This window comes from Schistocerca americana, chromosome 2 (assembly GCF_021461395.2).
Source record: "Schistocerca americana isolate TAMUIC-IGC-003095 chromosome 2, iqSchAmer2.1, whole genome shotgun sequence".
Lineage (NCBI taxonomy): Eukaryota > Metazoa > Arthropoda > Insecta > Orthoptera > Acrididae > Schistocerca > Schistocerca americana.
This window is the reverse complement of record NC_060120.1, coordinates 459,646,121-459,670,502: the sequence shown is the minus strand read 5'-3', so window position 1 is coordinate 459,670,502 and position 24,382 is coordinate 459,646,121. Positions and strand designations below refer to the sequence as shown.

Genomic DNA, 24,382 nt, shown 5'->3' with positions numbered 1-24,382 from the left:
AGTTACTAGGTGAAACATGAAATTTTACATCATATCCATTAAATAAGGAACATGAATTATCTTAAATGGGGGTTAGTAAAGACATGTCCATCAACCCAATCTCAGTATTGAATGACCGGACACAGTTCCCTCACTCACCACTTATAACTTCTGATACTACTCACAATCCAATTCATGCCATATTGTACATTACTCCTCTTACTCACATGCCCAATTTCCTTCATTTCAGTTGTTATAATTTCCCTCATTGTGTTAAAAAAAAATTACTTTGTATAAACACTGCTGCTCCAATCACCCGCTTAATACCACTATTATATCTCATCTGTTTGTAATTTAGGATCTACTAAAGATAAGGTTATTTCATTCAGCCATATGTCACCAAAGTTTATTGTTAAATTGTGTCCTTCTATGGACAACTGTTTTTATTTGTCTATAGTTCATTAGTTAATGTGTCACATATTTTATCTTAGTTAAATAATCTTACATCACATTTACACTAAAATATTCGCTCTTGATTTATTCCTAATTCTACAATTAATGTTTTTTCATCTCTGGAAATGGATTTACTTCATACAAGTACTAGTTTAAAATCTTTGATTCAGAAAAATTTCAGCGCACCACATACTTATCTTTGTCCCTGATGATGGCACAACAGCCAAAAACCAATTTGTGTAGCAAATAATAAATATTGCAGAAAATTACACCAGTGTTGTGTGTGTTCCATTCATAACATAAAATTATAATATTTTTGGGGGTGTACCTATATTGCCTTAGTCAGGTATGTTTGATGTTCTTTTGGAATCAGTTGTAAACATTGTACTGAGCTTCACTAAATTAAATAGCAACATTAATTAATACAATGCATCTGACATGGTAAAGAAAACATTAGTTGCAGGTCATTTGTATTTGACACATGAGAGTGGACTCTGACATACTTTGTATTTCTCCAAATGCTAATATTTTTAAATTCTTTCAGGTTGCACCACCAGTGCCCTGGTTACAATTGTTAACATCAGTTCCTGTTTGGACAGCAATTATATTTCATACTGGAACATCATGGACAATGTTCACATTACTCAGTGAAATGCCAACATATCTGAAAACAGTTCTGCATTTCGACATTGCACAGGTAAGGGATTCATTTACTGCAAACATCCACTGCTTCAAAAAATAAATGAATAAAATACTACTGGAAAATATATATACATATACAGAGGTTTTCATACCTTTACATAGAATATTTCATTGCCACTTCTTATAAAATGCACACTTCAAATCATAAAATGAACACTTTTGTAAATCCAAGGGTACTCTTCAACATCATTAAGAACATTATTTCCTAGTGTACTTTAAGTTTTCACAATTCCTGAGTTTTTAACTTTAGCACATATGCAGCTAATTAAGATCTATTCAGTACTAGACATTCAGAGACAGCCATTGTTGGTATGTGAGGACTATCTCAGTTCCCTCAGCTGATGTTGAAGACAGGCTGACTAACTAAATTAGAATCATAATACTAAAAATAAATATTTGGATATTAATGTTATTTTAGGACTTACACACAAAGACATGTTTTTTTTTTAGAATTGTCATTTATTATAACTCATACAACATTAAACGTTATATTCAGTCGTAACATTTTAAGAAATAACAAAAAATTAACAATACTGCACTTTCTCAGCTTTAATACTTGCAAAATCCTTCACAATATCGCTAATTCAATCCAACTTAATGAAGGACCCAATTAAACATCTGAATAATAAGTGTTCAAGAGCTTCTCACTCATATAAAACATGTTTATGTATAATAAAATCAGTTACCTAGAAGCTTTCAGTACACGTTAATAATTAGTTCAGTGGTTGGTCATCTTTGTCACTCCTAGTATGTTGTTTAATACTTTTTGGGAACTTGCTGAAGTTTGTTTACCAGAATACATAACCTCACTTTAAATCCTGGACAAGAAGAGGAGACTACATGGAATTTATTGTTGTAATAAAACAAATCACAGTTAATTTTAAATGCCTTTATATTAGTGGCAACAAATACTGTTAAAAAACGGAAGCTCTTATAAGTGACTTAGAATTCCCAGATTCTTGAATAGACCTCTGCATGATATGCATTTCTAATTTATACAATATTATTCATTGATTTTACTGTTTAGATGTTTTATTTAATTTACGAAGATATGAAAATAAAGCCATGACTTCTGACTTCAAATGAAGACAGTGAAAGATACTTCAAAGGATAGAGCATGCTGAACCAAGGTTCTTATTGATATTATGCATATAGTTTGTACCTATCTGGATTCTGAAGTATTTTGCATTTGGTTGTTCATTTAACATATAACAGTTAATGTCTATTTCTCGTGCTAATAGGTAATTCAGGAGTGAAGAAGATCACTTCGTTACTCCTAAATTAATTACATTCTACCAGAACTTTTCTTACTATTTCTTGTATCAGCAGGTAATTTTTGTTTATCTGAAATTGCATAATATGAGTCTTTTGCTTGGCAACTAAAGTGTTGTGGCACTGATGGCGTTCTCCTATCATGGATGGAGTCTTATCTTCATAACAGAAAGCGGAGGATGGAACTGAAGGGCTGCATCACAGCTAAACTCTGAATTGGGGAACATAACTTGTATGGTCAGATGCTGATAGGTACTGGATTCACTCATTTTGATCCTTTGAAGGATATTTCTAAAACTGCAATATTTGCTGATGACATGAACTTACTGTTCAAGGATCCCCTCCCTATGGAAAACATTTGAACAAAAAATACTCGTCAGTCAGGTTGTAGCACTGTAAAAGAGAGTGCCTATGGGTACATATGTGTCACCTGTAATGTGAGATGACAAATGAGACAAATTGGATACCTGAATTTTGGTTTTTAGTACTTGGCTTATGTGTCACCTGTAATGTGAGATGACAAATGAGACAAATTTGGATACCTGAATTTTGGTTTTTAGTACTTAGCTTATGTGACTACTCTCTGATCAAGAACTCTTCTTGATGGAAAGACATTGTCTTTCCTCATACTAGGTCATGGTGAATGGTTCTCATCAAGCAATAAACATGGTCTTCTGAGTTGTAAATGCACTTACAATTTTCTGTATTCCAGTTTTAGTTCAATGTACTTTGTTCAGTGCTTTTCCAGTGATTATATTGTATCCTAAAGTACAATTTTGCAAGGGCTGCAAAATATCCATCTACAGTAACGATAGCGTTTTCATTGGATTCAAAAAATTTCCAGCTGCAAATTTCTTAAATATGTGTAGTGACCCACACAGATCCACATCCGAAATCTGGGTGCACAGTTGTAAGATGCACCACAGAATTTAGCAGACACAGCTAGAAGTTCAGCAACCATTAGAGCCTGCCACTCATGGATGCACACACTGCTTCTTGTCTGCCCACTCTACTGGCTGCCTGACAGCTTTTAGAGATGTCCCCAGCCAGCTCTAACTCAGTTACATGTTTACCTTTGGATATGTGTTATTGGACTATTATTTTGAGCCACATCTTGGCTAGTGTACCTATTAAAACAAGTTGTTTTCTAAACTTAATAAAATTTGTTGTATCAATTATTGAGTGGTGTTCTTTTGTGGGACTAGAACACATTGGTGACAAGTAGGGTTGTATCTCATGTATCTCCACATGTTTTTCGTTGTGTAGTTGCTTTTTGCATTTTTTGTGGCATGGAGTCTCTGATTCAAACATTGGTGTAGCAAAAGAAAGATCTCATCATGGTCGTGCAACAGGCTCCACCAGTGTTGCACTTCAAGAATTAGATACCTAATGTTTGTGGTTGTCTTCCTATTACAGCTGCTGCTTGCACATTGTAGCTGCTTGTGTTGAATTTTACCAGTGCCAGAACTAGCCCCATAAACCTTATTGTGCACGGGCCACAACGCTCCACAACCATAGTTGCAAGTGCTGTTTTGTCACGGACAAGTCAAAAGAGTCATATGCAGGCATTATGGTTCAAAATTTTATCCTCTCTGCCCTGGATAAGGAAGTCTGGCAATGAGTCTTCCAGTTAGCAACCCCCCCCCCCCTTCCCACCGTTGAAGAGGTTTGTCTTACATGCCACTGGTCAGCAACTGAAGGCCTGGAGCGATGTCATGGCGGTACAGGGTGCCCTCACTGCATCCACTACATCTGGGAAAGATGGTGTCACAGCAGTGCAAGCCGGCCAGTCTGATGACTCCCACACAGTGCATACACAGCATTCCAGACACCGCATGCTGTTGCCATCACTTACGTCATGTTACTCCAAATACAACAGATCAGTGTCCCCACCGTTGGGCTGTCTGTCTTGTAAGTGCCAGAAAAAAGGCCACATTGTCATAGTCTGCCACTCAGCTGTCCAGAACACAGCATCAAAACCCTTGGATGTGGGTATTTAGGAAAAGTTGTCATCAGAGCTGGTTTCCAATCATTATTACAACAAGCTTTTTATCAAGGTTTTGGTTCTCTTCTGACAGCTACACCTGCAGGTAGATACAAATGCAGCAGTGTCTCTGGTTAATGCCCGAACATATTCAGACCTCTCCTCTCTGCAGTTGTTGCCAGTAAACGTGTGCCTCAGGGAATATGGTAAGGAGCAAACCCGCTTGATTGGCCAGTTCATGGTGGGAGTGATCTGTAGATCAGTGACTCAACCTATTAACCTTTCTGATTTCATGCCTCTCAGACCTTTGGCACATCTTGTTGCTGATGCATGGACATTTTATATGCAGCTCTAGTTAATACCATGAAATAATTATCTATCATAGTTTATAAATCACTGAATATTGTTTCAAAATTAATGTCTTAACTAAGTTTAACTTTCAGATTAATTCACTGAGGTAATCAAGTTAAATGATCACACACAAAATAATAATCACACAACATTAAAATTCTACAAGCTAACTACTCTCTGAAAAACTTCTTTCCAAGATACGTCAAATTCTATTTTAACTACAAAATTAAAAATTGGTTTGTTCTGCCCTTTATCTGGAGTGCACTTCTTGCCTAGTAGGTGAAACCATTCCTATCGGCAACCTTTACTGTCAGCACAGGATATCTCTGCAGCGTAGTTCCAGCTTGTTTTCGTAGTTTATCATGAAACAGAAAATACATGTATTATAGAACAATCCAAGAGAGTCCTGTCACGGTCGCCAATATAATTTTAATTAATATTGTATTAATACTGGTTGCTACCCCCCCCATGAACCATTGACCTTGCCGTTGGTGGGGAGGCTTGCGTGCCTCAGCGATACAGATAGCCGTACCGTAGGTGCAATCACAACGGAGGGGTATCTGTTGAGAGGACAGACAAACGTGTGGTTCCTGAAGAGGGGCAGCAGCCTTTTCAGTAGTTGCAAGGGCAACAGTCTGGATAATTGACTGATCTGGCCTTGTAACAATAACCAAAACGGCCTTGCTGTGCTGGTACTGCGAACGGCTGAAAGCAAGGGGAAACTACAGCCGTAATTTTTCCCGAGGGCATGCAGGTTTACTGTATGATTACATGATGATGGCGTCCTCTTGGGTAAATAAACCGGAGGTAAAATAGTCCCCCATTCGGATCTCCGGGCGGGGACTACTCAAGAGGATGTCGTTATCAGGAGAAAGAAAACTGGCGTTCTACGGATCGGAGCGTGGAATGTCAGATCCCTTAATCGGGCAGGTAGGTTAGAAAATTTAAAAAGGGAAATGGATAGGTTGAAGTTAGATATAGTGGGAATTAGTGTAGTTCGGTGGCAGGAGGAACAAGACTTCTGGTCAGGTGACTACAGGGTTATAAACACAAAATCAAATAGGGGTAATGCAGGAGTAGGTTTAATAATGAATAGGAAAATAGGAATGCGGGTAAGCTACTACAAACAGCATAGTGAACGCATTATTGTGGCCAAGATAGATACGAAGCCCACGCCTACTACAGTAGTACAAGTTTATATGCCAACTAGCTCTGCAGATGACGAAGAAATTGAAGAAATGTATGATGAAATAAAAGAAATTATTCAGATTGTGAAGGGAGACGAAAATTTAATAGTCATGGGTGACTGGAATTCGAGTGTAGGAAAAGGGAGAGAAGGAAACATAGTAGGTGAATATGGATTGGGGGACAGAAATGAAAGAGGAAGCTGCCTGGTCGAATTTTGCACAGAGCGCAACATAATCATAACTAACACTTGGTTTAAGAATCATGAAAGAAGGTTGTATACATGGAAAAACCCTGGAGATACTAAAAGGTATCAGATAGATTATATAATGGTAAGACAGAGATTTAGGAACCAGGTTTTAAATTGCAAGACATTTCCAGGGGCAGATGTGGACTCTGACCACAATCTATTGGTTATGACCTGTAGATTAAAACTGAAGAAACTGCAAAAAGGTGGGAATTTAAGGAGATGGGACCTGGATAAACTAAAAGAACCAGAGGTTGTACAGAGATTCAGGGAGAGCATAAGGGAGCAATTGACAGGAATGGGGGAAATAAATACAGTAGAAGAAGAATGGGTAGCTTTGAGGGATGAAGTAGTGAAGGCAGCAGAGGATCAAGTAGGTAAAAAGACGAGGGCTAGTAGAAATCCTTGGGTAACAGAAGAAATATTGAATTTAATTGATGAAAGGAGAAAATATAAAAATGCAGTAAGTGAAACAGGCAAAAAGGAATACAAACGTCTCAAAAATGAGATCGACAGGAAGTGCAAAATGGCTAAGCAGGGATGGCTAGAGGACAAATGTAAGGATGTAGAGGCCTATCTCACTAGGGGTAAGATAGATACCGCCTACAGGAAAATTAAAGAGACCTTTAGAGATAAGAGAACGACTTGTATGAATATCAAGAGCTCAGATGGAAACCCAGTTGTAAGCAAAGAAGGGAAAGCAGAAAGGTGGAAGGAGTATATAGAGGGTCTATACAAGGGCGATGTACTTGAGGACAATATTATGGAAATGGAAGAGGATGTAGATGAAGATGAAATGGGAGATATGATACTGCGTGAAGAGTTTGACAGAGCACTGAAAGACCTGAGTCGAAACAAGGCCCCCGGAGTAGACAATATTCCATTGGAACTACTGACGGCCATGGGAGAGCCAGTCCTGACAAAACTCTATCATCTGGTGAGCAAGATGTATGAAACAGGCGAAATACCCTCAGATTTCAAGAAGAATATAATAATTCCAATCCCAAAGAAAGCAGGTGTTGACAAATCTGAAAATTACCGAACTATCAGCTTAATAAGTCACAGCTGCAAAATACTAACACGAATTCTTTACAGACGAATGGAAAAACTAGTAGAAGCCAACCTCAGGGAAGATCAGTTTGGATTCCGTAGAAACACTGGAACACGTGAGGCAATACTGACCTTACGACTTATCTTAGAAGAAAGATTAAGGAAAGGCAAACCTACGTTTCTAGCATTTGTAGACTTAGAGAAAGCTTTTGACAATGTTGACTGGAATACTCTCTTTCAAATTCTAAAGGTGGCAGGGGTAAAATACAGGGAGCGAAAGGCTATTTACAATTTGTACAGAAACCAGATGGCAGTTATAAGAGTCGAGGGACATGAAAGGGAAGCAGTGGTTGGGAAGGGAGTAAGACAGGGTTGTAGCCTCTCCCCGATGTTGCTCAATCTGTATATTGAGCAAGCAGTAAAGGAAACAAAAGAAAAATTCGGAGTAGGTATTAAAATTCATGGAGAAGAAATAAAAACTTTGAGGTTCGCCGATGACATTGTAATTCTGTCGGAGACAGCAAAGGACTTGGAAGAGCAGTTAAATGGAATGGACAGTGTCTTGAAAGGAGGATATAAGATGAACATCAACAAAAGCAAAACAAGGATAATGGAATGTAGTCTAATTAAGTCGGGTGATGCTGAGGGAATTAGATTAGGAAATGAGGCACTTAAAGTAGTAAAGGAGTTTTGCTATTTGGGGAGCAAAATAACTGATGATGGTCGAAGTAGAGAGGATATAAAATGTAGGCTGGCAATGGCAAGGAAAGCGTTTCTGAAGAAGAGAAATTTGTTAACATCCAGTATAGATTTAAGTGTCAGGAAGTCATTTCTGAAAGTATTCGTATGGAGTGTAGCCATGTATGGAAGTGAAACATGGACGATAAATAGTTTGGACAAGAAGAGAATAGAAGCTTTCGAAATGTGGTGCTACAGAAGAATGCTGAAGATTAGATGGGTAGATCACATAACTAATGAGGAAGTATTGAATAGGATTGGGGAGAAGAGAAGTTTGTGGCACAACTTGACCAGAAGAAGGGATCGGTTGGTAGGACATGTTCTGAGGCATCAAGGGATCACCAATTTAGTATTGGAGGGCAGCGTGGAGGGTAAAAATCGTAGAGGGAGACCAAGAGATGAATACACTAAGCAGATTCAGAAGGATGTAGGTTGCAGTAGGTACTGGGAGATGAAAAAGCTTGCACAGGATAGAGTAGCATGGAGAGCTGCATCAAACCAGTCTCAGGACTGAAGACCACAACAACAACAACACTGGTTGCTAGTGAGGAGGAAAGTTAGTTATTAGTATTTTATTAATGATCACATTCATAACCAGCCATATCACAGTCATCACAGTCGCTCAATAAAGTTATAATTAAGCTTGTTTAATCAGAATTGGACGATGACTCTCCTTGTCTGCAGTCTTGATTATTCGAAGCGATTTGCAGTCGTGTGTAAATAAAATGTCTTGGTTTTCTTGCGTTACGTAGTCAGTTGGGAAACCTCAGATCAAGCGGAAAGTTTGCTTTGATAGAGTTTAATTATCCGATGAAGTAATGGAGCTCTTGAATCTAATAATTGCAGGTTCATTTCCAATTCATCGGAAGTTCCCTACTGATTACCAATGAAATGACACCTCCATGCAAATTTCCAATTAGAGAATACATATATAATACACACCTTTGATGTAAATGCTCAGTATATATTCTCTTGATTAGCAAACAATATATTTCCAATCTCTTTCTTCCAGTAATCTCGATAGCAACATTACAATTATTCAATGCGGCTATTTGGTACCAGAGAGAATATTACAAAGAGTAATTTATGTGCTCATGGAATAGTAATAGTACTGTACTACTTTGCGCATCAATTCTGTGAGTATATAGATGGTCAAGTAGGAAACATAATTCACTCATCGAATTGTGCAGGGATAATTAGTAGAATATAAAGAGATATTACAGTCTATTTACCTCTTTATTATTCTGCCTTTTAATGCTGCCTCTCACAATCGTGTTTTCCATCTCTGTTGTGCCCCAAAAATTAACTGGGTTGACTGACTTTAATGAGAGCTCAAGGCAGTGATGACACTAGCTCCTCTACTATTTCCCATATATATGCCATATCTGAATACTTCTCATTACTGTAATGTTGCATGTTACCACCATCACTCATACAACATAACTGATGCGCTGCACACAACGGGCATGAGTGGCACTCTGTCTACAATCCCATACCTTGAAATTGTAAATGGCGGCCACACCATTCGCATGCAGCATTTATGCAGAATCACATCGGTAGTAGCTGGCAACAACTAAGTCACAATTATCTCCAAAACAGTTCATTTGTAGACCTGTGTTAACTGAGACCTTTTTTGCTTTGTATCAAGTACTTTAAAGTATATGTGCATACACAATTAATTATGATATACCCTGTATAGATTACATAAGAAACTTTCTAGATAAATATAATATGAATTAACTTTGTACATAATATGATGTTTACAAAAGTCATCATGTGATGACTACAAGCAAAAAGAAATAAAATAAATAAAAAATAGTAGATCACTGTTCAATAATGCCCTATGCCAAACTTTTCATGAACATAAATTTTTGTCTCTGTTGTTAATTAAAAAAATAGTCTTTTACTTTATAAAATTTGTGGAATGTTACATACTGTGTCCCATCTTTCAGAGCGGTCTACTTTCTGCATTACCATATGTGTTTTGCTGGGTGTTTGGCAGTGTATTTGGTTGGCTATCTCAGTGGATCCGAGGGAAGGGATACCTCTCTCACTTGGCAGCGTACAGAGTTTTCAATGCAGTTGGTAATTACCTTATTCACATGAATGTTCTGACATTGCATTTAATACAGTAATCGAAAACATTCTGTTTTAACTTTTTCTTACATCTCATGATTCACTGTTTTTATTTCCGTTTATTTTTCTAACATAATCTTAAGAGTAATATGGCATACCATAATACATTTAATAGTTTATTAGCTGAGAATAATATAATGTTTCCAATATAATGTTTATAAGTTTCAAACTTGTCATGTTTAGAAAATGAAACACTTCATCATTTTTTCTTTAGTTCAATTACTTTTTGTCACTATTATTTAATTTTTTATCAATAGATTAAAATTATCAATTAGCAGTTCAATAATTACAGAGTTTCCTTAAACTTACATGAGTACAGTAAGGTAACTCCTTGCAATTCATAAATTAGTTTCTCTTCATAGAAATGTTTATCTTTTCATTAGTAGTGTAGTCAAAAATAAATTACATACATTTTTAAATATTGCCCTTTTTGGATAACACTTACCATCTAGTTTATGTCAATAAAACATGCAATTAAAAATGCTGAAGACAACACTTTTACTTGATAGTTGAAAGGAAGGCTTTTCCTACTATCACTCACTGTCTAACAGTGACTGGCCAGCCTGTACAAGGATTTTTGATTGTTGTGTGGCACAGAAAAATTAGTACAGGTATTTACTTGTTTCCATGACAATTTATTCTTCTTGCATGAGGATTTTTCATAAATCAATGAGAATACTTTTTACACATCAATTAATGTTTGCTGGACTACCCTACCAAGATGTGAAAAATGGAGAGGAAGTAATAGAGATTTGAAAGTGAGTAGCACTGCAACAGCAGAAACTATTTTGAATACCTACAGCTTTCATTAATTGAAAAGATTTTGACAGGAACTCTCCTGCCATTCAGCGTGAAGGCAGATTTGATGCAGCTCTGCATTCCATTACCCATGTTAATTTTGTTGATGTTCTTTTAACCTCTTTCAAAGAGACTATCCATTTCATTCAATTGGATGGTGTTATGCATCAGCTTACCAAGCACTAAAACTTTATTTTGAGATATTGCAAAAATGTGAAAGAGTTAATATGAATTCAGTTCCTACACCAAATCTAGTTTTTAAGCACTACAATTATGAAACTGAATTAAATTTAGATGCCCATATCTTAAAATCATATAAAATGTAGCAAAACTGTGACTTTATGTAGAAGTGGTACTTGGTCATGTGATGCTTTTATATATGATTTTCAGTTCTACATTTTATCTTAGCTGATTCCAGGCCAAAATGTGTCTCTTTGTCAAGTGATGAAAATTAGAGAAGGATGTAATGTCATGTCAATTATTTCATAAATCATGATACAATTGTATTAGTTCAGGTTATATTTAAAGATACTTAACTGGTATACAAGGAAAATAGCATTACCATTCAATGTTTAAGCTTTTTATTTATCTGTTTATTCAAGTAACATCTTCCTACATAACTTGAAGAAAAATGCTCCTCGTATATTCAGAAAATACTGCACACTCTCTAATGCAATTAGAAAAACATTTCTAGAAATAAAAAATTATGATAATAAATAATAGTTTGGAGCTATAATTGTATTTTATTGACCTAAGAACACAGGTAGTAACATTGATTTTATACATTTACATACCTTATTTGAATATATGAATGCCAGATACCGACTACAACATTACAAAATTATAGCATACATTTAATTTAAATAGAATGAAGCTATTTCTTAGGATGTTTTTTGTTGTAAATTTTGTAGACATGAAATTATAATAAACACTCTTACAAAGAAATGGAAACTTAAGACTTGCATAAGTGAAAAATAGAAATTTCTTATTTTGATATTTCACTATCAACAATAAACTACAGTTGTGAGCAGCCAAAGCCATCAGTTTCATCATCGGAGTCAGGGTGCGTGAAGAGTTTGTGGTAAAAATCTTGTGCATCATTTGCAATGAGACCCATCAGGGAATGAATGCCATTTAGCTTGGCTTTAGAAATTGGGTTCCCATTTGACCATAGAAGTGTTAAGAGGGCATGAAAATTGATTTTATCCCATATTTGAGGAGGTCAACCAGCTAATTTCTTACTAATGTCAATTTCAAACAATGGAAACTCCAGAGAAAAATATCTACAATATAGGAAAAGATAGAGCACTACTTACTGTAAATAAGACATGTTTGCCTGCAGAGAGCCACAGTTAAAAGACACTTAGATAAAGCTTTTGGCCACAGCCTTATTCAGCAAAAGAGAAAGACACAGCACTCACACACACAAGCAAGCACACATTGTACATACATGACTGCCACATCCAGCATCTTGGGCTATAATGTCAATTTCAAATTGTTCATCATTAAATCCAGTTTTGAACAATATATTGAATGGTTTATCTTTAAACTGTTCTACATCTCTCATCATCAACCACTTTATTTTCTTTTCTGGGAGTTGATTTTGTGATTTACTATGTTGTTTTCTACATTTGACACACTCTTGAAATGGACAGTAAGAGGATTTCTTTTGTGACACACTTCCAGGACATACATGTAATCATTTGGTATAAAAAATCTCTGTTGCAGTTTGAGAGTGCATGCTATGAGGGTCAGTCAAATGAAAACCTTAAATTTTTAATAACAAATCAAAATTTCGCACTGTTATCCTGTAGGTTGGGAAGCATACTACAAACAGCATGCAGAATGGCCTGTAGGTGGCAGCATAGTGCAGATGTACACATACCGTCACAGTATCAGTATAAAAAGATGGCTGCCCCACTTGCGACTTGCACCAGGGAAGAACAGGGTTCTGTTATTCAGTTTTTGCGTAGTGAAGGTGTGAAACCTGTTGATATTCATTGACGAATGAAGGTGATGCATGTTTGTCACAGCAGCAAGTCTACAAATGGAGTATGAAGATCGCAAATGGTGTGACTTCAGTGGAAGATGCTCCTTATCCAGGTCAGGCACAACGTGTTGTGACTCCACAGAACATGGCAGCAGTTGAAGCCATAGTGAAGGAAAACTGCCGAGTGACACTGAATGACATTGCAGCATGTTTACAGATTAGTCTTGGGTGAGCACACCACATTGTGCATGACGTACTCCAGTTTCACAAATTGTCTGCAAGATGGGTGCCATGGCAGCTGACTCCTGAAATGAGAGAATGACGTGTTGATGCTTGTGAAGAACTTCTTCGGCACTTTGAACAAGAAGGAGATGGCTTCCTTGCAAGAATCGTTACTGGGGACGAAACCTGGTTTCACTTCCACCAACCGGAAACAAAGAGAGCGAGCAAGCAATGGTGCCATTCCTCATTACCAAAACAAAAGAAGTTTCGAACAGAACCATCAGCAGGGAAGGTTATGCTGACTCTCTTTTGGGGCAAAAAAAAAACCGTCATTTTGGACCATTACATGCCTAGAGCGACCACTGTCACTAGCGCATCATACACAGATCTCCTAAAAAATCATCTGCGGCCTGCAATCAAATTAAAGTGATGTGTATTGCTGTCAACAGGCGTACTTTTGCAACATGGCAATGCAAGGTCCCACACTGCCCATACAACGGTTGCAACAATCACAGACCTGCATTTTGAGTGTCTTCTTCATCCACCATACTCACCAGACCTTGCCCCAAGTGATTTCCATATGTTTGGACCACTCAAAGACACAATGGGAGGAAAGAAGTTCCATTCTGATGAAGAGGTACACCACACGGTGCATGTGCATGAGTGGTTGCATGGACTACTAAAAGAATTTTTTTCTAAATGAATTTATGCACTTTGTAAGTGCTGGAGGACTTGCATTGAGTGTGGGCGAGATTATGTTGTAAAGTGATACAGCTTTGTGCCACTTCTGCACAATAAATAATATTTTAAAAAATATTTAAGGTTTTCATTTGACTCACCCTCATATGTCTGCAGAATTGCTGTCATCTGGAAGGAATATACGCCTAGGTATAAGAATTCTCTGCCTTATTTTCTGCAATGCAGGATGATGATCTAAAACGGATTTTAGCATGAAAAACATCTTGATGTTTCTATTTTCTCCATGTCCTGCCTCACCCTCTAACCATACCTAGCAGTGTCTTGTGTCCATACTAGCATTATGAATACCTACGTTATATAGCCACAATTGTTGCTTGCAGAACACAACGTTTGGAGGAATTCTTGGAGGAGGCAACATTTCTTCAAGGTCAACACAAAGAACTTCTACCTTCTCATCTTATTTTGCTCATAAAATATCTGAAGATTTCAGATCCTGAGCAGCCTTCACTATATTAAGATGAGTCTTATGGTTTTGTGCCACTAAATTGTCACAATTATTTATCAGGACCTCAAGTCTGTCACAAACATTAGGCTACATATGTCTTTTTTCAGCTCCTTTCTTTGTAAATTAAATTTTGACCGTAATGTTTTCTTGTAAGAGGCCAATGTACTGGGTCTGAAAATTCTTTTTTGTACAGACTGTACGTGAGGTGAAGGGTAATTTCTGGGACAAGGACATTTCTATTTGTTTCACCTCTTCTAAAGTGAGATTTGTATTTAGGAATTTTTCTGATATTATCTACTACTTCTTTGCATTTCTCTTCAGCAAGCCTGTTCTTTCATAAACTTCATAAACCCACTCCTTGGAAGTGTCAAATGTCCTGTGGTGACTTAATTTTCTGTAGAGTCAAATGTTTCATTCTGTTGGATATTCTAAAAGTCTAGAGTAAGAAAGTTTTACATACAAGTACCCGCATATTATGTACCCTTGTTTACATCCTTTTCTGTAAGTTCTTAAGTCTCTCCCTTTTACTTCATTTTCCTGTAGGCGTACCATAGTGCAAATAAGTGCTGTTTGAGCATCATGTGAGTCAGTATTGTAAAATTTTAAATTATCCCTTCTTAACTTTGAAAAACATTTTAGGGACAGAGATATTCCCTGATGCCTTTCTTTTCTTTTGCTTTTACTCTTTGAGTTATGTAAGTCTTATTTCTAACATATTTGTCCTCCTTATATATCAATTTTGTGATGGGTACTTTCTTGCCTGTCCCTTCCTTGGTCTCCCATTTGAAGACTCTCCTATGTATTCATCATTCAACATTTCATGATCTTGTATTTCTTCACACCCTTCAGAAATTTTAGTTGGGATCACAGCACCCAAATTGGAAACATTATTTCTTTCATAATATGGTTGTACAGATGTTGGGGCTTAAATCAGACTTTATTGGACTCGATGGTGTGACATCAACAGCAGGTTTATGTGATGGATAAGATGTTGCAAAGGCAAGTCACTGGAAGCCTACTGCATCTTCATTTTCCTGCGTATGGAAAACCAGATGCTTAATTAAATATAGTAATTTAGAATGTCACTTTTATGAATCATAGCTAGAAGAGCCTACATATAATTTGCAATTAGACTGCACCTCAAAACCCAATCTTATACTAAGAAACTAACTTGAGTTTCAAGTTCATCCATCTTCTTCATGATCTCCATTACACATTCTGCTCATGTTCCATTATCCAAACAACACTCAAGAACAGTAAAAACTATAAAATATATTATTAGAGGACTGTCACACAATCGGAAAAACACACGACACATGGGAGTGGGTGGGGACGGCGGGGGCGGGGGGGGGGGGGGGGGGGGGAGAGAGAGAGAGAGAGAGAGAGAGAGAGAGCACAGGCAAAGCATTACTGCATCATGTGTCCAACTGATATTTATTTGCCACATAGCCAACTGATGCAAAATAAAACTGTAAGATTGTGTGGTTAGTCAACTGATGTAAAATGTGATAATTGAGGTGGAGTGTTTGCCGTTTCATTCAAATTAACTTTCTGTTGAAAAATTGATCATATTGGTGTAAAACAATTTTTATAGATAGTTTACACTTCCACACGTGAGTGGGTACAAAAATCTAAAAAAAATACAGAATGGTGCTTGGTCAAGTGGTGCATAACCACCATCCAATTGATTTTCCAAGTCCTGTGCCATCTTTTGACAGGATTACTTCAGCCAAACATAAAAGTATTACTTTCTTTTCCTTGCACTTGAATTCATTTTTAAAATATCTGAATTGTTTCCTTTACTGCGTGCTTGTGGTTCAAATGGCTCTGAGCACTATGCGACTTAACTTCTGAGGTCATCAGTCGCCTAGAACTTAGAACTAATTAAACCTAACTAACCTAAGGACATCACACACATCCATGCCTGAGGCAGGATTCGAACCTGCGACCGTAACGGTCGCTCGGCTCCAGACTGTAGCGCCTAGAACCGCACGGCCACTCCGGCCGGCTGCGTGCTTGTGTGCAGTATTCATAACACTGTAGATTGGCTACTCCCTTCTCAGCTATTGTTCACTTTTCACATCTTTCATCTCTTGTAACTACAGTCTGGTTTCTGCACTAGTTGTAGATAACCTTTTGCTCCATGCTAACTTCAGAATTTATAAGAGTATATTTGAGTCAGCATTGTCAAAACCTTTCTCTGAATCTACAAATGCTATAACATAGGTTTGCCTTTTTCAGTCTGTTGTCCAAGACTAGTTGTAGGGTCAGTATTACCTTGCATGTTTCTAAATTTCTCTAGAATCTAAACTAATTTTCCCTGAGGTCATCTTCTACCAGTTTTTCCATTCTTCTATATGTCATTTTATATTAGCATTTGGAAACCATAATTTATTAAACTATGGTTCAGTAATATTCGCACCTGTTGGCACATGCCTACTTTGGAATCAGAATTATTATATTTTTCCTGAAGTCTCAGTGTATTTCACCTGCCTCATCTGTCCTGTAAGAGTACCAGTTTTATTTACATCTACATCCATACTCTGCAGATCACTGTGAAGAGCATGGCAGAGAACATGTCCCATTCTACCAGCTATCAGGGCTTTCTCCCTTTTCCAGTCACATATGGAGTGTGAAAGAATGACTGTTTAAATGCCTCTGTGCATGCTGTAATTAACCAGATGTTGTCCTCACAATATGTAAGAGGTTGTAGTAAATACTTAGAGTCATCATTTAAAACCATTTCTTGAAACTTCGTTAGTATTTTTCCTCAGGGCAGTTTACATCTTCAGGTGTCTCACAGTTCACTTCTTGCAACGTCTCTGTGACACTCTGCCGTGGGCCAGACAAACTGATGACCACTTGTGCTGCCCTCCTCTGTATACATATAATACCTCGTGTTAATCCTGTTGGGACAGGTCCACGCATCTGAACAACATTCTAGGATGGGTTGCATGAGAGATTAGAAAGCAATCTTCAGTGTGGACTGATTGTATTTCCCAAGTATTCCACCAATACAACATAGTCTGCTACCTGTTTTTCATAGTATGTTCTCCCAAGGATGACAATAATTCTGAGGAAATGTTATCTACTCAAAGTGCCTTTTTTGACTTAGAACTCCCAGTGCTCTGTCGAATTCTTCTGATACTATCATGCCTCTCATCAAATTCATTTCCTTTGAATAGCCCTTCTGCATCTGCTTCCTCCTTTTGTCAGTTATAGTCAACAACACATGTGTTATCCAAGAATTATACTGGGCCTTGTCCGCCCCCGGTAGCTGCATGGTCAGCGTGATGGAATATCAATCCTCTGGGCCTGGGTTCGATTCCTGGCTGGGTCGGGGAATTTTCTCCACCCAGGGACTGGGTGTTGTGTTGTCCTCATCATCATCCTATCATCCTCCTTGACTGCAGGTTGCCGAAGTGGCATCAAATTGAACGACCAGCACCCGGTGAACTGTCTGCCCGACGGGGGGCCCTAGTCATGTGATTAAATTAAATTGACCTTTTCTTCATTTTTGATCTTTTGCTGCCTTCACCATTTCATTTCACAAGCTACCCACTTAACATTACCTAATGCTCCCTTTAAAACTTTGTCACCAGTGGCAGTTTCATTTTATCCAGGTTCCATCTCATTAATTCCCTAACTTTATGTATTTTTAACTGTTCTAATTTGCCGTTTATGATCAGTTAATTATGGTAAGAGTTCATATCTGCCACTGGAAACTTTTCCAGTTTAAAATTTGGTTTTGAATTCTCTGTCTCACTATTATATATCTGACACCTTCCAGTGTCACCCGCTCACTTCCAAATATGCAGCTCTCTTTCATGAATCTTAAACAACATGTCTGCGGTGACCAAACTGCACTATGTCTGAAATTCCAGCAGGCTGCTTCCCCTTTCGTACTTTTCCCCCAGCCAATGCTTTCCCCTTTCCCCCAGTTCATTTTCTCCTGCTATCTTTTCTTCTCTTCATTTTCTTACTATCAAACTACAGTACCTCTCCCTTACAATTAAATTTTCGTCTCTCTCAACAATCAAAATAACTCTTTTTTTTTATTTCATCAAACATTCTTTCAATCTCTTCATCGCCTGCAGAGGTAGTAGGCATTTAAACTTGTGTTAGTGTAGAGGGTGTTGGCTTTGTGTCTGCCTCGGCTGCAGTAATGTGTTCACTAAGCTTTTCATAGTAACTATGGCTTATTATTATTACCTTGTTCATTCTTGCACATACTCTTGCATTACCTCTGTCTGATTTTGTGTTGATAACCCAGTACCCATTTTACTAAAAGTCCTGTTCTTCCTGCCTGCACTTTTCACTAATTCCCACTACACCTTCAATCCATCCATTTGTCTAACCTACCTACACAATTAAGGGCTCTAACACTTCATGCTAAACCTATAGAATGCCAGATTTCTTTTTAAATGGTTAAAATTTTAATCTTTTATTGGGGTTTTCAGAAAAAACTGAGATATAAGATAGTGAAACTTCATGTTTACATGGGTTCTAAATAATTGCTTAGCAAGTAAATATTTCTAGAACATTTATGTAATATAATTAGTCTTTGTCGCATGCAAAAACTTAATTTGAACTTTAAGATAGTACCCATTCCCACTGTGCTGAAATTCTCTTTATGATATGCAATATTTTTTTCCAGCGGGAATTGGGCCAGCAATAGCTTTTATCGTCATTACATTTGTGGGCTGCAATTCAAGTGTTATTGTGGTTCTTCTAATAATAACAACAACAACAAACTCAGCGCTCTATGGAGGAAGTTATCTTAATCACATGGATCTGGCACGCAACTTTGCTGGTACAATATCAGGACTTCTCCACACAGTAGTTACATCCTGTGGAATATTTGCTCCACTTGCTGTGGGAGCCCTGATTAATGAAAATGTGAGTATTTAGAACACAGCTTTTTTATATGAATAATGACATCCACTCATGAATGCTTCTCCATACAAATCAAAATACAGTTTTTGGGACACAAACTATGAAGGCTAAATCACAATTGTGGAGTGTGATGCTTTAAAGTCCCTGTAGTTTAGTTGCTTTCTGACTCAAGTGGAATATACTGGACATATAACAATACTCAGTTCCAGATGATTTGTATCGGCCTATTGTGAGTTAAAAAAAAGTTTTTTTTGTATGTGTATGTGACTGTTTAATGAAATAAAATTAGATCCAGCATTGTGGTGTCTGTTACCATAGGTGCTACCTAGTAGGCCTATAGATCTGCATACAATGCCAGGTCCCTATTTCTCCATTTACTACATTATAGGTGCAATCTGCAAATCCATTTGATGATTTGACATTAAGAGTTTATGCTGTAAGTACCACATTTCTTAATTTTTTGTTCATTTTTTTACTAATCAGATAGAAGTAAATACTATGATATATCACCAGTTTGAAATTTGTTCAGGGCAACTAAAATGTGAATCCACTCCTTTCAAGTACAACGTATACAATACTGTCTCCTGTATACTTCATCTGTCTCTTAACCAGCTAATGCCTACAAAAGGATCAGATCATATAAGTGTATACTTACCACAGCTCAACTGAAAATGAGGTTTCTAAAATATAGTATCTATCACAACATTTCAATTTAGCAGACTATGTTACAATGTATCGTGTATCTTCTTCTCTTCAGCAGATACCTGCCTAGCAAAAATACAGTATTTTTTATGAAGTTGTTCAACTAAACAAGCCTCATTTGCACTGCATTTGCTATGTATCCATAGATCACTCCTCTCACCAGCACAGCCTAATCTACACACACAGCTACTCACGTAGAATTCTGAGACATCCACTGCACTGATGGGATCTGCAATAACACTTCTACTTTTCAAGGCAGTTATAAAAATGAAAATGGCAAATGAGCAAACTTTCATTACTGTGTTTAGTTTCGACTGTCCTTAACCCCTTGTCATCATCATCTGTGTGATGATAGTTCCAAAGGTCCTGGAAAGAACCATGTGAGTCCATGTCTTGTGACAAATTTTAGCCAGGAGATCTTCAAGATTATCTAGTTGCCTGTTGAGTCACTCAATTTTCAAACATCAAGTAGATAAGCATGGTAATTAATAAGGAAGTTGGGTAGAAACAAAATAAAAGTAAGAGGCAAGACTCATCTCTCTGGTAATAGGATTGGGTCACATTTACTGTCTACATCCAGAGCACCAAGACATAAAACAGACATAAGATACATCAGACACAAACATTCATTGCTCAAAAAGACCATTAATGAATAATGTGAATTCTCAAGAACTTCCTCTGTATCTGAAATTTTGGCTGCTCTTAAAACTCTAAAACCTGGAAAGGCACTGGATAGTAACAGAATCCATCCCAAACTATTCAAAAAGATGGCTGGCAGATTTCTTCTCTGATATTATGATAACTGGTTCAATCCTACAAAAAATGAAGCAATCAAAGGTCATAGCAATAGCCCAGTCCCATTACTGAGCAGTATTTATAATGCCTTGAAAGGGTTATGTACAGTTGGATTAGCCCAGTGATCTTTCAGAATCTTCCTGTTAAAGAAGCTGGCTTTGGAACAGGACTGAGTAGTGTTCATCAAGTCTTATCATTAACCCCTGAGCGGGCGTGCCTGTGCATAAAGTACGCCAACCAAAAACAAAATGTTTCAGCATGGTTCCATTGTTGTTTCACAACTGCAAACACATACCAGTTCGTTCACTATTGGATCAGGGAACACAGCAATAAATTGTGTTGTCGTATGTCCAAGTGAGCAGCAGTAATATAAAATACAAAGAGAGCTAGGTGAGAAAAAAATGTACGATTCGTACAAAAAAGTGACCCTGTTACGAACTAGCAACATAATGCCACAATGAGGCAGTTGTATATGAGATTATTAATGATTGAACAAGCAGCTGGCTGGGATCTGATGCATCTGCATTGTTTAATGCTTTGAGTGGGTCATTGCTGTCTCTGTAACATCTGCCCTTGACAACAGAGTATTATAGTGAAAATTTATTTCATTATTGTTTAATAAAACAGTGGTTAAGGTCATATTATGTAAGTTTATTTTCCCATTGTTTAAATAAACTAAGATTAAACTGTGATTTTGATGATACATAACATAAACAAAGCTATCCTATACATACGCTAAAATTCCCCCGCATGAAGTGCGCCACATGCCTGCTCACATTATGAAAAATGGCGCACCTGCTCGAGGGTTAAAATATTTATTGAAGCATGATACCAGATGAAACAAAAAGCATCATTTGCTTGCACTAATCTAAGTGCAGCATATGATACAGTTTGGAGATGTGGGTTACTTTACAAATTATTACAAGCTGCTCCGTGCAGAGGACAATGAAACTAACAAACAACATGTCAGTTGGAAGAACATTTACTGTAACCACAGGAGAAGACACTAGCTGTCCAGAAGTATTGAATAATGGCTTACCACAGAGATCTATTCTCAGTCTTCTCATGTTTAATTTGTATATACATCTGATATTCCTCTAATATAGTTCAGGAGGCTTGGCCATGTGAGTGACTGGGCAACTTCTGATCTAGGTATCTTATGCCAGTATTTCCATAACTGGAGGTTACAACCCAAATCTTCATCACCATCTTGTGACTGTGACAGACAGTGTCTCACACTGTATCAAATTGTCCCACAAATGCCTACAAGGCTTTTTTCAAAGATTTACCGACACTGACAAGTGGTGTGATAAACCACACAAAAGACCTTGACATTTGCTTCTAGCTGTTTTTGTTTGTGTTATATTATGTTGGAGAGCTGTGTTGAAATGTTAACATGTAGTGATTTAGTAATCTTTGTGTGTTTGTAGCTATCCTTGTGATTCAAAAATTCTTAATGCACACCATACTGTAACAAAAAACATTATGGGCTCTAAATTAAGTGAGTACTGGACCCCAAGCTGTGTTTCAACTGAAACCTCTGTCTCAGTTTATTAAGTTTTCTAATATCTGTATTGTGATAGACTCTTTTAACTATGCTGTCACAGAAACTTGCTAATTTCACCACACTGCTGGTCCCATTGTACTTTATTTTATGTTTATATTCATAGCAGTGCTTGGCAACAGCTGATTTACTTTGTTGTTTTAGTCATTTTCATCACTAATGTCCCTTGCATCTCTTCCCAACTGTTCTGATGATCTGCCCCATATAAGAAAGTTTTAGTTAGTATAGCTTCATATCACATATGTAACAATAATGCTTTCAGTGTCTGTTCCCTTTTAACACCAAGTAGTAGAGAAGGGATAATACAAGCTGTGGTGTAATAATGATATTAGCAAGAAGTATACTACCTTCTATATCACAAAGAAAATAATTCTATAATATTGTGTATAATAGATCTAATGTATTTTTATCTCTCTTTCCTATTTTACAGCCATCACTTACACAATGGAATATAGTATTTTACATTGCTGCAGGAATTTCAGCAGCTACATATGTTTTGTACTTTGCATTAGGAAGTGTTAAAGAGCAGTCCTGGAACACACCCAAAGTTGAAAAGGAAGAACCAAGTATCAGCACAATCACAGAGAAAGTATAATACCAAACATCTGTTTGATATTTTGGTAGTAGGCCTTGTTGCCATTGCTCATCTGGCTGTGCTACAACTGCAAATGCAGCCACCAAAGAGACATAGTACTTAGATATTATCCTCGTAACTATTGTATTAGAAGCTATGATCTGAGTACTATAAAATAGGTTTGTGTACCTTTAATGAAAGTATTCTTCCCCTACTAGCAGAAAAATTGTGTACAGGATTACGTTTGTATGAACCTGACAAGTAGGGTTTTTGAAAGATTGACATTAAATATGTTAATATTTGAGCTTCAGGTGGTGCTCTATCACCTAAATAAACTATGTCTTTACTGTCCAGTCAGATACATTTCATTTCACTGACTGCTCCCTGTCTGACTGTTTTGTTCACATATTTGCATGTCTGATATTACTGACTCTATAGTGTCAGAACTCTAGTTAATCATATACATCAAGTGCTTTAATAGACCACAGTAAAAATTTGTTTCATTCTCTTTCCATATTTTGCAAACAAAACTCATTGAAGCTGTCACTCAGCCAACATTTCTGGAATGCATGTGTGTATTTGTATGCACTTATGTAGATGTCTGAGTGTGTGAAATATCACCATTATATCATTTGTATAATACTTAACCCATTTTATGTCTAAACCAAACATTTTATTAGTAGGTAAACTCCCTGAATCTGTTTGTAGTTTAATTTTCTTGTGGTACAATAAGCATTATTACTGTTGTAAGCAGAAGAAATACTCATACACAAAATAAACAATATTTATGAACTTTGTATCTCTTTATTATCCTGCATGCCATCCACAGTAATTGTTTTCCTTGCTACATAGATAAAAAACAATAACCCTATCTGGTGTCTGCAATAAATAAAAAATGGTGAAGTCTTAAAACCCATTCATGCGTACCAGTCCTTTGAATACAGTAAGACAGTTATTATTCATCCCTTCTAGAAATTATGTTACTGCATAAACCTAATCTTAAATAATAACAATGTACTGGTGGCACAATAGTTTCCATGAAACTTGTTGCCATCTGCCATTTATATAGATAAATATAATGCTTTTGTTCAGCTCAAGAATTTTGTATTTATTTTTATCATCTGTTTCATACAAATGCTATATTATTACTCCATTGTTTCATTTTCTGTGTTTTTCCTCAAGATCATATAAAACATGTCTATTAAATAATCAGACTGTGAGACAAAATGTGAAATAAAAACAGGCTGCTTCAAATATTACAGTACTCATTATTATTATTATTATTATTATTATTATGTACTATTCAGAGAGAGAGATAAATTTACTCACCATGTGGAAGCAGAGTTCCCATCTGCTGTTACTTGATGGTTACTTTTGTCTCTATCCATATTATAAATATTTTAAGCTCACTGGCTGCTGAAAATAGGGTGACATACCCCATGTAGATCTCCACCAAGTTTGGATAAATTTCTGTTGGCAAAAAACCTCCAAAACAAAGAATTTTAAGGTAGCTTTGTATCCCAGTTCATCCATCTGATGA

General features: G+C 36.9%; 1 protein-coding gene across 1 annotated transcript in view; it reads left to right on the top strand.

Moving 5' to 3' along the window:
• The window catches only part of LOC124595906 (sialin-like), a 71,600-nt gene extending 47,556 nt beyond the window's left edge, over positions 1–24,044 (top strand). The window contains exons 6-9 of the mRNA XM_047134817.1: positions 977–1,129; positions 9,914–10,046; positions 18,969–19,210; positions 22,699–24,044. Of these exons, the coding sequence (XP_046990773.1) occupies positions 977–1,129; positions 9,914–10,046; positions 18,969–19,210; positions 22,699–22,863 (693 nt within the window). The 3' untranslated portion in view covers positions 22,864–24,044. The remainder of the gene's footprint in view (positions 1–976; positions 1,130–9,913; positions 10,047–18,968; positions 19,211–22,698) is intronic.
• Positions 24,045–24,382: the final 338 nt, after the last annotated feature.